Source organism: Corythoichthys intestinalis, chromosome 2 (genome assembly GCF_030265065.1).
Source record: "Corythoichthys intestinalis isolate RoL2023-P3 chromosome 2, ASM3026506v1, whole genome shotgun sequence".
NCBI lineage: Eukaryota > Metazoa > Chordata > Actinopteri > Syngnathiformes > Syngnathidae > Corythoichthys > Corythoichthys intestinalis.
Window position 1 is genome coordinate 15,062,260 of NC_080396.1, and position 16,108 is coordinate 15,078,367.

General features: G+C 39.9%; 1 protein-coding gene across 1 annotated transcript in view; it reads left to right on the forward strand.

Moving 5' to 3' along the window:
• The window catches only part of syn2a (synapsin IIa), a 35,815-nt gene extending 23,215 nt beyond the window's left edge, over positions 1–12,600 (forward strand). The window contains exons 6-11 of the mRNA XM_057829654.1: positions 81–143; positions 238–380; positions 462–536; positions 664–766; positions 2,917–3,063; positions 9,596–12,600. Of these exons, the coding sequence (XP_057685637.1) occupies positions 81–143; positions 238–380; positions 462–536; positions 664–766; positions 2,917–3,063; positions 9,596–9,730 (666 nt within the window). The 3' untranslated portion in view covers positions 9,731–12,600. The remainder of the gene's footprint in view (positions 1–80; positions 144–237; positions 381–461; positions 537–663; positions 767–2,916; positions 3,064–9,595) is intronic.
• The last annotated feature ends 3,508 nt before the right edge of the window (positions 12,601–16,108 follow it).

Here is a 16,108-nt window from a genome sequence, read left to right on the forward strand (position 1 = left end):
TTTTCTTTTTTATCAAGAAGTAACATTTAGCTTTTTGTGTGTTTTCGTATGTGATTTTGCGATGCTTTTGTTCCTTCTAGGTCAGCATGCCATCCTTCCCTGTAGTTGTCAAGATTGGACATGCCCACTCTGGCATCGGAAAGGTTTGGGGGTCACAGTTTAGGACACTACCTTTTTATTAGTTCTTATATGTTTATTTTAATGAGGCATTAAACATAGTTGCATGTGGTTTTGTAGGTAAAGGTTGACAACCACAGTAAGTTCCAGGACATTGCCAGTGTTGTGGCACTCACCCAGACATACACCACCACTGAGCCTCTCATTGAGTCCAAGTATGATATCAGAATCCAGAAGATTGGAGCAGACTACAAAGCCTACATGTCGGTTTGATTACATTCTCATCATTCAAATTGAAAAAAGGGTCAGGAATTGTTCTAATGTATTATGCCTTCACACCGTAGGAGAACATCTATGTCAGGCAATTGGAAAACCAACACTGGCTCAGCGATGCTGGAACAGGTGGCCATGACTGAAAAGTGGGTGACTGAAAAATTACAGCAACTATTACAATTAAACGATTACAAAATGAAGCTAAATTGTCATCAGAAAACCTGGCTTCAAATGTAGTGAAGTCTTGAGTTGCATCTCCTTGACTTCTTTCAGATACAAGCTGTGGGTTGACACTTGCTCAGAGATTTTTGGGGGTCTGGATATTTGCGCGGTCAAGGCCATTCATGGGAAAGATGGGAGAGATTACATCACAGAGGTACGAATCTCATACCTGACAGCACATTTTTGGTTAAGAAAACAAAGAACCACATTTCTGAACCACTGAAAAACATTACACAAAAACATTAATTTTGAACACGCGGACCACACCCAGATTGCGCAACATGGTTGATTTCCTATGGTTAAAAATGATTTGATTCAAATGAAAACTGGCAACGAGAAAGCATATTTTGGTAACACTTTACAATAAGGGTCCCTTAATTAACATTAGTTAATGCATTTTTAGACAACTACTAATGTTTAAGTAACATTACATAAATTAATATAATTGCTTATCTAGCGTCTATTAAGATATTAATTAACATGAGTTAAAGCATTAGTTAATGCATTAGTTAATGCATTAGTTAATGCATAACCAGAAAGTAACTAATGGTTTGGTAAAATAAAATAAAAAAATATAGGCCTATAAAGGGTTAGGGTTTGTTGAACTTAGGCATTTATGATTTCTTAGTTAAGGGACACATGTGCTACACTTTACAATAAGGGTCCAAAAAGCATTCAGTAATGGTTAATAAAGGTAAAGGGGGGGACTTAAGCATTTATAGTTTCTTAGTTAAGGGACACGTGTGCTACACTTTACAATAAGGGTCCCCAAAAAATTCAGTAATGGTTAATTAAGGTTAAGTAATACTTATGAGGTACATTCATGTTAAATAATACCATACTTAAGGTTACGTTAGCAGAACCCAACGACTCACAGAGCAATGTTTTTCATTTTAAAATAACAATCATTTACTAGTACCAGTATACATTGATAACTATTTATTAATGCATTAATATATATGTGAATTAATGTTAAGTAATGTATTATACAGTGGGGAGAACAAGTATTTGATACACAGTCAATGGGAAAACCCATTGGCAGTGTATCAAATACTTGTTCTCCCCACTGTATATATTATATATTATAACCTAACCTTAAGTATGGTATTATTTCACGTGACCGTACCTCATAAGTATTACTTAACCTTAATTAACCATTACTGAATGTTTTCTTGGACCCTTATTGTAAAGTGTAGCACATGTGTCCCTTGACTAAGAAATTATAAATGCTTAAGCCCCCCCCCCCCCCCAACCTTTATTAACCATTACTGAATGCTTTTTGGACCTTTATTGTAAATTGTAGCACATGTGTCCCTTAACTAAGAAATTATAAATGCTTAAATTAACAAACCCTAACCCTAAACCCTAACCCTATATGTATATTTAATTTGACCAAACTATTAGTTACTGTCTGGTTATGCATTAACTAATGCATTAACTAATGTTAATTATCATATTACTAAATGATAAATAAGGGATTATATGAATCATTGTAATGTTACTTAAACATTAGTTATTGTCTTAAAATGCATTAACTCATGCATTAACTTAATGCATTAACTCATGTTAATTAATATATTAATAAATGTTAGATAAGGGATTAAATGAATTATTGTCATGTTACTTAAACATGAGTTATTGTCTAAAAATGCATTAACTAATGTTAATTAAGGGACCCTTATTGTAAAGTGTTACCCATATTTTCTAGACAGGTATTTAATAAGGATGAAAATCCTTAACTTCTTGGTGATATGATGCAATATCGATTCTTCAGACAATGCAATGAATTTGGACAATATTACAAAGTCAACCATGATTCGATTCAAGGGCCTTTGTTTGATCTAATACAATATTATGTACACATTTAGCACAGTATTTTTTTTTTTACGTTTTACCTAAAATAATAAAAACAAATATGAAGCCACTCTTTATAAGCAAATGGGGTATCTAAAAGAAGACAATTGAGGATTTGATCGATTTTTGATCGATTTTAATTGAGTTATTTAATTTATTGTTACACACCAAAATTTTGACAGCACCTATCCTCACTTGGGTCTGACTTCAGCAGTACCCGGGATAGTTACCACGACGAGTGCCACAGTACTGTGAGACAGATGGGGTAAACACTCAACCACCATGCCACAGAGACCGTTTATTAATAATAATGAAGCAAACTCTATAAATTTGACATTTAATGGAATTCAGTGGAAAGCAAGAATCTATACTGAGACCAATCTGTATGATGTGAGATCTCTCATTTGGGCAAAATTGGACTTGCTGATGCTTCATATCAATGTGATGCAGGTGGTAGGCTCATCCATGCCATTGGTTGGGGAGCACCAAGCCGAGGACAGACAGCTCATTTCTGACATGGTGCTGGCTAAAATGAATCTGCTCGCAGAAAAGGAAGCAAACACCCCCCAAAAACCCATGACCGTGCAACCATCCCAGGTAAAGAATCTCACCAGTTACAGTGTATCACAAAAGTGAGTACACCCCTCGCATTTCTGCAGATATTTAAAGTGCCTGTGACACGAAAAAGCACGTTTATTTCATAATACACTTGGAATTTTATGCTCCTGAATGAAATGGACCGCGTGGATGTGTGTGGAAGCGATCACTATATTTATTTAGTTTTTTTAATCCCGCGCCATGAAAATGACTGGCTTCTGGCAACAGTCTCGAGTTGAGAAAGAGGGCGCTGTGACGTGTACGGATGAAGGCGTCCTCTTCGTTATACAGCCGTACTGTTGTGTATGCGGACTAAGGAATCAGCTGATTTTGCGGATTAATACGTTTATTTTTCGCATCACGCCAACCAAACGGCTGCAGAAAAATGTTGCTCTACGAGGGAGATGCGTGTGCGCCTTTTGGGGGTTTCAAAAGGTTCCCATTCACCGGTGGATATTGGCCAAAACAAGCCCTACAATTGTGGGATGATGGGACTTACGAGGAAGTGAGTAAACATCGTGTTTTGTATTATGTGAAATACTGGGATAATTTTAATACTTAGGTGGCTTGCATTTTGTGGCTGACATGCTCCTTGTCGACTCGGCAGACGACACCGGCGGCTTGTCGCACATCCCCCCGCCGGGAGAGCACTATTCTCGGCTTGTTGCCGTGTTCTGATTCTGTTCCTGTTTTGATCATAGATGAGCATGTAAAAAGCTCTCCTCATACAAATTAGCTGCACGTTAGCTGCACAACAACTGCAGCCGCCCTCCTCCACTGTTTACGACTTCGCCGTGTAGTAAAGCATTATTTTGCCGTATTCGTGTTGACCATTTGGCAGCTACACGCTTCTCCGACGTCGGCCGGTTTGTTCAGCGGTCATTGTCCAGCTGCCTCCCCAGCAAGCTCTCCTGTCCGTAGTAGCAGAGGAACGAGCTGTAAATAGCTCTCCGCCGGGCGAGTTGGTGATCGGCGAAGACAATCGACAACCCAGTCGTCATGTGAAATGTTCCGGTCTAGTTATGTGTGATTTTCCGCTTCGAAGACTTTGAAACATCACTCGGTTACGGTTAGCATGTCGGCTAGCTGTCACGCCTCTTAGTTTGTTTACATTCTCTGAAGCCAGGGAAGGGAAATGACATAAGACAGACAGTAAAGGTAAAGTCGACAGTTTTGACCATTATGAAATAATTTTAATAATAATGTCCTGAATGAAAGCATTTTTATTATTTCATATTCCATTTAGCATAAGACTGTTATTTGTCATGACCATGCCATTTATTTAGCTATTGGCGAAAAATACTTGGATAAAAAGAATATCCTGTAAAAATATTGGAGTAGAGAGACTGAAAGAACGACATTTTGCGGCTCTCTTCGTCACGTTTTCCTCGTTCCGAATAGTTACCCCCTCAACGGGCTGACTGGTCCTTCTCAAGCAATTTATTTAGCTATTGGGGAAAAATACTTGGATAAAAAGAATATCCTGTAAAAATATTGGAGTAAAGAGACTGAAACATTGACATTTTGCGGCTCTTTTCGTCGCGTTTTCCTCGTTGTGAGTAATTCCCCCTCAATGGGCTGCATACTAAATCAGATGAAATCGTGACTCCGCTGACGTCATCCACCTGTTGGGGACGCTAGAGTCCTATAATGGTAGGCGTGGCTAACCGTCAGATTAAAAGACTAATTTCTCGTCATCTGTGCTTTGCTAAATTGTGTATACAGTGGTACCTCTACATACGATCACTTCGACACACGATCTTTTCGACATCCGACGTAAAATTTGAGCCGCCATTTGTTTCTACATCCGACGAGTTGCTCGAAATACGACGACATGACAGCACTACAAACGAACGCAAGGTGGATTTTCTTGTGTGAGAAATCAACACAGTTTTCAAAAAAAGTTGATACAGTTGGAGAAACAAGGAAAAAAGTGATGCTTACCTTTGAAATGAAGATGCAAGTTATAGAAAAATATGAGCTTGGGGTGCGCGTCTCTGAACTGGCTCAACAATACAGCTCCATGGTCCTCTTCCGACCACCGTTCGCCACTATTTATAAGTTAAGGTGACAATTATTATTGTGGTAACATTGCCAAGGAAATCGCCAGCTTCGTCACGTTTTTATCATTTATTTAAGAACTTATCCAACACAAAACGCCCATTGTCTTAAGCAGTTGACTGCTCTCAAGAAAACGAAAGTATTATCTCTACCGCACCGACCTATCTCACTGAGACGTCAGCTTCGCGGTGCGTTCAGGGACAGTAAAAAGTGTCCGCCATATTAGAATCCGATTTGTTACATTATTTACAGGAATAATTAGGGCCCGAGCACTAGACGTGCGAAGGCCCTATTGTTTTGCAAAGGATTATTTTTATTTTTTTTATTTTTTATTTTTTTTTTCAGGGCAAATGAAAACGGCCAATTTGGAGGCCTGAACATGCACGAAAAGTCACCAAAATTTGCACATACGTCCGGAAAATTGTAAATTTCGATAATTTTGCAACGTTGCAAAAAAATATAACAAAATGGCTCAGTGGCGCCCCCTTGAAATTTTAAAATTGGCCTATAACATTAGGGTATGTCAGCGTAGAGCAATGAAATTTGGGGGGTCTATACCTTGTCCAAAACCGCTCCAAAAAAGCATTTACACGCATATTCCAAACCCAACAGGAAATCGGTTATTTTGGATCAAATATGAAATTTTTATCGATTCACAGGGTGCACATTTGAGACCTTTTCGCCGAGGGAGTTAGTTGGATCATCTTCAAAATTGGTGAGACTGTTCAGGAGACATATGAAATCTTAAGTTTTGAAAATGGTGTGTTTTCATTCACGGGTCTGACCTGGGCGTGGTGCCAAAGTCGACCATTTTTTCGGCAAAATGACAAATTCAGTAAATGACTAATAGTTCCTTGACACAACGTTCAATCTTTTTCATATTTGGCATGTATGTGTGGTATCCCACCCTTAACACGAGTGCATTGAAATATTACCCATTAGGTCTAGCGCCCCCTAGTGAGAACAGGAAATGCCTTTTTTTACGAGACAGGTTCCTCCTCCAAGGGAAAAAAATCTGTTGACCTCAAACCTGCATCAGGGGAGCCTTAAGACCTGTGTTCAGGTGCCTGATGAAAAATATTGAGGTTTCGTTGAGGCGGAGGGGTCCAAACAGGAAAGTGAAAATGAACGTCAACAATTTGTCACGCAAAAAACTTTGAACAGTCATAACTCGGCAGATATACAACATATCTGCGCCAAACTTTCCGTGTTTGTTGAGAGTCATACCCTGAAGGTTCTTGTAGGGGTCATTTGCATCAACTCTACAGTGCCAACTAGTGGCGACAGAAAGAAGTTTTAAAAAAGGCCTTTCCTATTGGGTTTTTTCAACATAGAGCAAGGAAATTTGGGGAGTAGATACCTTATGCAAAACTGCTCCAAAAAGTCTCTTGCACCCGTATTCCAAATCCAACAGGAAATCGGGTATTTTGGATCGAATGTGAAATTTTCATGGGTTCACAGTAGGAGTTTACATTTGGAGGCTTGAATATGCACAAAAACTCGTAAAAATTTGCACATACATGCGGCTTTGGATAACGTTCGATAATCTTGCAATGTTACGAAAAAATGTAACAAAATGCCTCAGTGGCGCCCCCTTGAATTTTTCAAAAAGGCGTTTCCTATTAGGTTTTTTTAACATAGAGTGATGAAATTTGGGGAGTCGATACCTTGTGCAAAACTGCTCCAAAAAGTCTCTTGCACCCGTATTCCAAATCCAACAGGAAATCCGGTATTTTGGATCGAATGTGAAATTTTTATCGGTTCACAGTAGGAGTTTACATTTGGAGGCTTGAACATGCACGAAAACTCACAAAAATTTGGACATACATGTGGCTTTGCATAACGTTCAATAATCTTGCAACGTTACGAAAACATGTAACAAAATGGCTCAGTGGCGCCCCCTTGAAATTTTCAAAAAGGCCTCTCCATTTAGGTTTTTTCAACGTAAAGGGATGAAATTCGGAGAGTCGATACCTTGTACAAAACTGCTCCAAAAAGTCTCTTGCATGCATATTCCAAACCCAACAGGAAATCGGGTATTTTGGATTGAATGTGAAATTTTTATCGATTTACAGTGTGCACATTTTACACCTTGGCACCTAGGGAATTAGTTTGATCATTCTCAAAATTGGCGAGACTGTTCATGAGGCATATGAAATCTTAAGTTATCAAAATGGTGTGTTTTCATTCACGGGCCTGACCTGGGCGGGGTGCCAAAGTCGGCCATTTTTTCGGCAAAATGACAAATTCAGTAAATGACTAATAGTTCCTTCACACAACGTTCCATCTTTTTCATATCTGGCATGTATGTGCGACATCCCACCCTTAACACGAGTGCATTGAAATATTACCCATTAGGCCTAGCGCCCCCTAGTGAGAACAGGAAATGCCTTTTTTTACGAGACAGGTTCCTCCTCCAAGGAAAAAAAATCTGTTGACCTCAAACCTGCATAAGGGAAGGCTTAAGACCTGTCTTCAGGTGCCTGATGAAAAATATTGAAGTTTCGTTGAAGCGGAGGGGTCCAAACAGGAAAGTGAAAATGACTGTCAACAATTTTTCTCTCCAAAAACTTTGAACAGTCATAACTCGGCAGATATACAACATATCTGCGCCAAACTTCCCGTGCTTGTTGAGAGTCATACCCTGAAGGGCCTTGTAGGGGTCATTTGCATCAACCCTACAGCGCCAACTAGTGGCAATAGAAAGTCACTCGTTTTTCCAATACATGTCCAGTTCTTTTCAGGTTGGTCATTGTAGTTTCAAGACCTATTAAAATACTTATTTACGGCCCATGTCCACGTGTCTCTGTCTGTTGCCGTGACGACCCTTTATTCACCATTGAAAGGAAATTTTTTTTTTCAGAGACTCAGGCAGCTTATAGAGCCACAATATTTGGCACACTTGGTCGAATTGGCCCAGTTAGAAGATTAATTTTGGTTTTGAATAAGGGCTTGGCTGCACAGCTCAGTAGTGGCTCCTTTTTTGTAGTACTCTCTCCAATAGGGGTTTTTATCTCTTGGGTGTGGGAATGTAAATAGGCGACTTTCGAGCATGTTATGTTCTAATGAGATGATTAGAGAGGAGCATCTGCCACCACCCTGACCTGCACACAGTCCGAGTTGCGTGACGTCCGAGTTGCGCTAGATTGCGAGGGCCCGTTCAGTCCTGCTTGCAGGCCTAGTTATTAATTATTCTTCTTATTATTATATTATTCTGAATTATTTATTTATAACTTATTTGTTTTTCTATGTTTAATTGCCATTTGTAACAGTGCCAGCAGTATTTATTAAGAATTTAGTGTATGTTTTTAGGCTTTGGAACGAATTAATGGAATTATAATGTATTCCTATGGGAAAATACTGCTCGACATACGACCATTTCGACTTACAAACAAGGTCCTGGAACGAATTAAATTCGTATGTAGAGGTACCACTGTATAGTGGAATCGTCTCAAAATATGATTCTAATTCACATAATAATCCTATTTAAGACTTTTTTTCTCCTGTCATACGCACTTTATTAAGTCTTTTCATGGGACAACACTGACAAAATGACACTTTGATGCAATGAAAAGTAGTCTATGTGCAGCTTATATAATATAGTTCATTTATTTCCCCCTTAAAATAACTCAAAATGTAGCCATTAGTATCTAAACCCCTAGCAACAAAAGTGAGTACACCCCTATAAAAAAACGTACATCCCTAAATGTCCAAATTAAAATGTCATGTGACTCATTACAGGAGTGTTGTCAGCATTGCTGCAAAGATTGAAGAGGTGGGGTGTCAGCCTGTTAGTGCTCAGACCATACGACGCACTCTACATCAAATTGGTGTGCATGGCTGTCACCCCAGGAGGAAGCCTCTTTTGAAAACGGTACACAAGAAAGCCCGTCTGTCTCATCAGACCATAGGACATGGTTCCAGTAATCCATGTGCTTTGGTGACACGTCATCAGCAAAGTGTTTGTGGGCTTTCTTGTGTACCGTCTTCAGAAGAGGCTTCCTACTGGGATGACAGCCATGCACACCAATTTGATGTAGAGTGCGGCGTATGGTCTGAGCACTAACAGGCTGACCCCCCGCCTCTTCAATCCACAACAATGCTGACAGTGTAATGAGTCACATGACATATTAATTTGGACATTTAGGGATTGTTGAAATTCGCCCCCCCCGCCCAGACGCACCCGCGGACAGCACCAACCAAAACAAGTGTTTGGGTTAAAAGGGTTAAAATAAGAGGACGCGCGAGATTTGGCCTTCCCGGCGGGCGCACGCGGGGCAGCGTCAGCCGAGCGGCACTGCACACAGACTACTTTTCATTGTGTCAAAGTGTCATTTTGTCAGTGTTGTCCCATGAAAAGATATACTTAAATATCTGCAGAAATGCGAGGGGTGTACTCACTTTTGTAATACACTGTATATGAGGTACTGCATGATTTCCTACAATGAGACCATGTTTTTGATCCTATCAGGGTACGGGCCAGAAAGGGGAAATAATAGGTGAGACCATGAAGAACGGTGCCGCCCGCCCTCCTCAAGGTTGTCTGCAGTACATCCTTGACTGCAATGGAGTGGCTGTGGGTCCGAAACCAGTCCAGGCTAACTGAATAAGCCAGGAGGTCTCAGAGTCAATGATGTACCTTAAGAGGAACGTAAGCACGCGTAGATGCCGATAGCTAGGATCACAACTGGGGGATCGGGTGCTCAGCTCACTGAAGCTGAGTGACGCCCTGGACTGTGTAAAATTTCACTCTATGCAGAGTCCTAACGTACTGTCTTCTTGTTGATTTGTGTGCTTGTATCGGTCACATGTTCAGTAGCTGTGGATTTTCTTTAGAGCTGCTGTGGATGATGTAAGAAGCAGATTGTGCCTACACTGCCGCTCTGTGCTACTTGTTTGACCAGCTGTGAGCCTTTTTATTTCCACCTTTTCTGTTTTATATTTGGCTGTGTATCTTTCAATAGTGTTCAAACTGTGGAGTTTAGTTCTTAAAATGTCTACAGTACTTGGGTGTGTATGGCTTTGGTGATTATTTTCATACATATGATGATATATAGATATATATATGTATTTATTTTTGTTTTGCATGTCTGACACTAAAGAGGGATGTTCTTGTAACAGTGTGATTCTAAGATGTGTTCCCTGTAAATCATGCATTGAAAATGTTTCATAGCCAAAACATACACGTTCAATTGCAATCATGCAGTCAATGATCTCCAACATATACTGTATATTGATACACTTCTATGGTTTTGTCATGAAAGAGAGAAATATTTAGTGCAAACATATAATTACGAGTGTAAGATTCTATTACATTATGGAAGATGGTGTGCAGGTGTTTTGCACAAATATCCACATATTTTAAATACATTTGTATGATTTTAACCAAAGATAAAATTATTAGAATCCTTATTTATTTGACCCATGTCGTAAATATATCCGCAATCTTCCAATTAATCCTGCGTTTCATCACAGCGGCACTGTACATGATAACAGCGCATGTAACAAATCACAGCCAAGGGAAATAATGCTATATAGCAGTGTTTTTCAACTGGTGTGCCGTGAGAGATCGTCAGGTGTGCCGTGAGAAATTATCCAATATCCAATATATTTTTTTACGTCATCGGGCGGAGTTGCAGTTAGAAAGAAGGAGTAGGTAGAAGGTTGCGATCGTGTGCAAATAAGCAAGGTATTGCTCGTGTCGCATACAAAAACAGCTCAGATTTCTAGCCATCAGCCACTTTGCTGTCCACGACAATGTGGACCCTAGCACCTCTTCGACAAGGTGTTGGAATAAAACACATGGGGAGGATTGACGGTCTCAAATATGGACCGGGGTGAAAGTGGGCCAGAACGGTCAGGAAAGCCCTTCCGGAAAAAGATTCAGGGCCAGAACGCAGTTCCGGTATAAGATGCAGGGCAGGAATGCTGTTCTGGCATAAGATTCAGGGCCGGAAGGCTGTTCCAGTACACGGTGCTTTGATTACGAAAATATGACATTGAAAAAAATACTATTTTGAATCAAAAATAAATAAAATTTCTGGCTCCATGGCGACCTTCACGTCGGGGAGTTCCGGTAAGAAATTCTAGCCAGTTTCACCCCTGAATATGGATGAAATGGAAAGGACACTTTTGTGTATATTGACACTTGAAAGACAGCAAGGTGGCTGATGATTAGAAATCCGAGCAGTTCTTGAACGCGACACGAGCAGTTGCATTTGCCCTTGTTTCAAAACAAGTCGATGGGTTCACCTCCATGAAAACACAGAGAAACAGGCAACTTTTTTGAGAAACACTACAAAGGTAAATGAGAAAGCCCTCAAAGCCAGTTAGCTTGTTGCTAAACTTGTTGCTGAATCCAAAAAGAGACAAAACTACCTGCCTGCAAAGTCATTGTCAGCGAGATTCTTGCCCCTGATGCAATTGAAGACATTTTTAAAGTCCCTCTGTCTGACAATTCTGAGGTTTTCAAGCCTACCTGCTATAAGAAAATAAAAACAGAGAGACTAAGAGCTGTTGACGAAGATTCCTGCCAGGATATCGGCTTTGTGTTCATCCATCAAGTTTGGCACTGAGTAAGTATAAATATTGAGAAATTATTTTATCATAAAATATACTGTACAGAAAGTAATTTTGGAACATTTTTGGTTTGTGGTGTGCCGCGAGATTTTTTCCAATGTAAAAACATGCCATGATACAGAAAAGGTTGAAAAACACTGCTATATTGAATTCATGTTGTCGATTTACATCCTATTAGATTAGGTCCAAAGGATAATCTATCCTGAAATGTCCTTCTATGACTAGACTCTGGGTATCGACGATGGTGTTGCCATGACAACAGTGCAAGTGCTCATTGTAAGCGTTAACTTGTTCCAGCTCAGTTTGGCACAGTACTCCCTATGAGTGGATATAAAGTGTAATATTTTTTTATAACTGAATATTTAATTTGAAATCAGCTCTTCCATTAAATTGATTCAAATGACGACATGCATCTCGTCCTGTGAGACACATTTTGTTTTAAGCTAAATGGTGACACAACCAAAACAGCAACCAAAACATCTGTAAAAAAAAATTAATTTGCACAAACTACCATGAATAAAAGAAATATTCTCTGCAAGCTCCATGCGCAGTTGTTTTCCCAAGTTGTATCAAGTGTATCTGTTAGTGTATCCTTGTACAAGCCATGCCTGAGGCTTTATGGATGTGCCGTACTGTTTACTAGGAAATATGCCATGACATTGATTTCTAAGGGAGTTCACTCTACAGTACCAAGAGTCTTATGAAAGCGGACATGTTTTTAGCTTGAATGTTCAGATAAAAATCTGTTCTGCGCTGTAATTATTAATGGTCACACTAGTAGGTGATTTGCTGTTGACTGTTTAAACCTTGAATGGAAAACAATATGTTATGGAGAGATCCATAAAGGTCAATCCCCTCTGTCAATGGCAATAAAGCTTCCTTTGCAATATACACTTTGCGTTGGCGTCTTTGAATGATGTGAGACGGCATAGCAAGAAAACATAAATTGATTGTTTTTTATACAGTGGTATGAAAAAGTATCTGAACCTTTAGGAATTTCTCACATCTGTGCATAAAATCACCATCAGATGTGAGCTGATCTTTGTCAAAATCACACAGAAGAAAAAACACTGTCTGCTTTAACTAAAACCACCTATACATTTATAGGTTTTCATATTTTAATGAAGATAGTATGCAAACAATGACAGATAGGAGAAAAATTAAGTGAACCATCACATTTAATATTTTGTGCCCCCCCCACCCCACCCTTTTGGCAGCAATAACTTCAACCAGACGCTTCATGTACAGTGGGGAGAACAAGTATTTGATACACTGCCGATTTTGCTGGTTTTCCCACTTGCAAAGCATGTAGAGGTCTGAAATTTGTATCATAAGTTCTCTTCAACTGTGAGGGACGGAATCTAATACAAAAAAAAAAAAAAACAGAAAATCACGTATGATTTTTAAATAATAAATTTGCATTTAATTGCATGAAATAAGTATTTGATACATCACAAAAATCGAACTTAATATTTGGTACAGAAACCTTTGTTTGCTATTACAGATACCAAACGTTTCCTGTAGTCCTTGACAAGGTTTGCACACACTGCAGCAGGGATTTTGGCCCACTCCTCCATGCAGATCTTCTCAGAGTCTTCAGGTTTCTTTCAGCTCCCTCCATAGATTTTCTATCGGGTTCAGATCTGGTGACTGGCTAGGCCACTCCAGGACCTTAAGATGCTTCTTACGGAGCCACTCTTTAGTTGCCTTGGCTGTGTGCTTTGGGTCGTTGTCATGCTGGAAGACCCAGCCACGACCCATCTTCAGGGCTCTCACTGAAGGAAGGAGGTTGTCAGCCAAGATCTGGCGATACATAGCCCCATCCATCCTCCCCTCAGTATGGTGCAGTCGTCCTGTACCCTTGGCAGAGAAGTAGCCCAAAAAAAATGATGTTTCCTCCTCCATGTTTCACGGTTGGGATGGTGTTCTTGGGGTTGTACTCATCCTTCTTTTTTCACCAAACACGACGAGCTGAGTTTAGACCAAAAAGTTCCATTTCGATCTCATCCGACCACATGACCTTCTCCCATTGCTCCTCTGGATCATCCAGATGGTCAGTGGCAAACTTCAGACGTGTCTGGACATGCACTGGCTTCAGCAGCGGGACCTTGCGTGCGCTGTAGGATTTTAATCCATGACGGCGTAATATATTTCCGATGGTTTTCTTCGAGACTGTGGTTCCACCTCTCTTCAGGTCATTGACCAGGTCCTGCCGTGTAGTTCTGGGCTGATCCCTCACCTTCCTAATGATCAGTGATGCCCCACGAGGTGAGATTTTGCATGGAGCCCCAGAACGAGGCAGATTGACCGTCAACTTGAACTTCTTCCATTTTCTAATAATCGCTCCAACAGTTGTTACCTTCTCACCAAGCTGCTTGCTTATGTTCCTGTAGCCCATCCCAGCCTTGTGCAGGTCTATTGTTTTATCCCTGATGTCCTTACACAGCTCTTTGGTCTTGGCCATTGTGGAGAGGTTGGAGTTTGTTTGTTTGAGCATGTGAACAGGTGTCTTTTATACAGGTAACAAGTTCAAACAGGTGCAGTTACTTCCGGTAATGAGTGGAGAACAGGAGGGGTTCTTAAAAAGGAACCAAGAGCCGAAATATTTACTAGTTGGTAATGTATCAAATATTTATTTCATCCAGTTAAATACAAATTTATTATTTAAAAATTTTACAATGTGATTTTCTGGATTTTTGTATTAGATTCCGTCCCTCACAGTTGAAGAGACCTTATGATACAAATTACAGACCTCTACATGGCTTGCAAGTGGGAAAACCAGCAAAATCGGCAGTATATCAAATACTTCTCCCCACTGTAGCTGCAGATCACTCTGGCACATCGATCAGGACTAATCTTGCTCATTCTTCTCTACAGAACCGCTGTAGTTCAGTCAGATTCCTGAGATGTCTGGCATGAATCACTGTCTTCAGGTCATGCCACAGCAGCTCAATGGGGTTCGAGTCTGGACTTTGACTTGGCCACTCCATAATGTGTATTTTGTTCTTCTGAAACCATTCTGAAGTTGATTTACTTCTGTGTTTTGGATCATTGTCTTGTTGCAGCATCCATTCTCTTTTTAGCTTCAACTGTCTGACAGATGGCCTCAGGTTTACCTGCAAAACATCCTGATAGACTTTTGAATTCATTCTTCCATTAATGATTGCAAGTTGTCCAGGGACTGAGGCAGCAAAACAGCCCCAAATCATGATGCTCCCTCCACCATGCAGGTGTTGATATTGGTGAGCTGTTCCATTTTTCCTCCACACGACGTTGTGTGTTAATACCAAAAAATTCAACTTTGGTTTATTCAGTCCACAAAATATTTTGCCAAAACTTGCCAAAACTTCTGTGGAGTGTCCAAGTGCCTTTTTGCGAACATTAAACGAGCAACACTGTTTTTTAAGACAGCAGTGGCTTCCTCTATGGAGTCCTACCATGAACACCATTCTTGGCCATAGTTTTACATATAGTTGATGGGTGCACAAAGATACTGGACTGTGCCAGTGATTTCTGTAAGTATTTAGCAGGCACTTTAGGGTTCTTTTTTACCTCTGAGTATTCTGTGCTGAAGTCTTGGCATCATCTTTTTTGGACGTACACTACTTGGGTGAGTAGCAACAGTGCCAAACTCTCTCCATTTGTAGACAACTTTACTGACTGTCGATTGATGAACATCCAGACTTGTAGAGATGGTTTTGGATCCTTTCCCAGATTTATAAAAAATCAACAATTCTTGATCTTAGGTCTTCAGACAGCTCTTTTGACCGTGCCATGATGCACATCAGACAATGCTTCTCATCAAGACAATTCTTACCAGGTGTGTGTTTTATAGTGGGCAGGGCAGCTTTAAACCACTCATCAGTGATTGGGCATACACCTGACTTAAATTGTTTGGTAAAAAATTGGTTTAAGTTTCCTTAGGCAGAAGGTTCACTTACTTATTTTCCCCCTTCTGTCATTGTTTGCATGCTATACTTATTAAATATGAAAACTTATAAATGTTTGGGTGGTTTTAGTTAAAGCAGACATTGTTTTTACATCTGTGTGATTTTGACAAAGATCAGATCACATTTGATGGTGATTTTATGCAGAAATATGACAAATTCCAAAAGGTTCAGATACTTTTTCATACCACTGTAGCACTTGTCCTCGTGATTTAAGTGTCACCTGGAGCCTATTCCAGCAAATTTTAGGACAGAAGTATTACATCATTGACTGTGTACCAGTCCATTGCAGGCTAGTATGAAAATAAGAACCAATACATCAAATATGCGGTTATTGTCTACATTTACGTACATAAAATACAATACCTTGATTAAAACTCATGTAAGAGCTTTTCTTTAATGATTTCTTTATAAGGTATTGTCTTTTGGATCATGCAAACACTGTATACCTCTGTTAC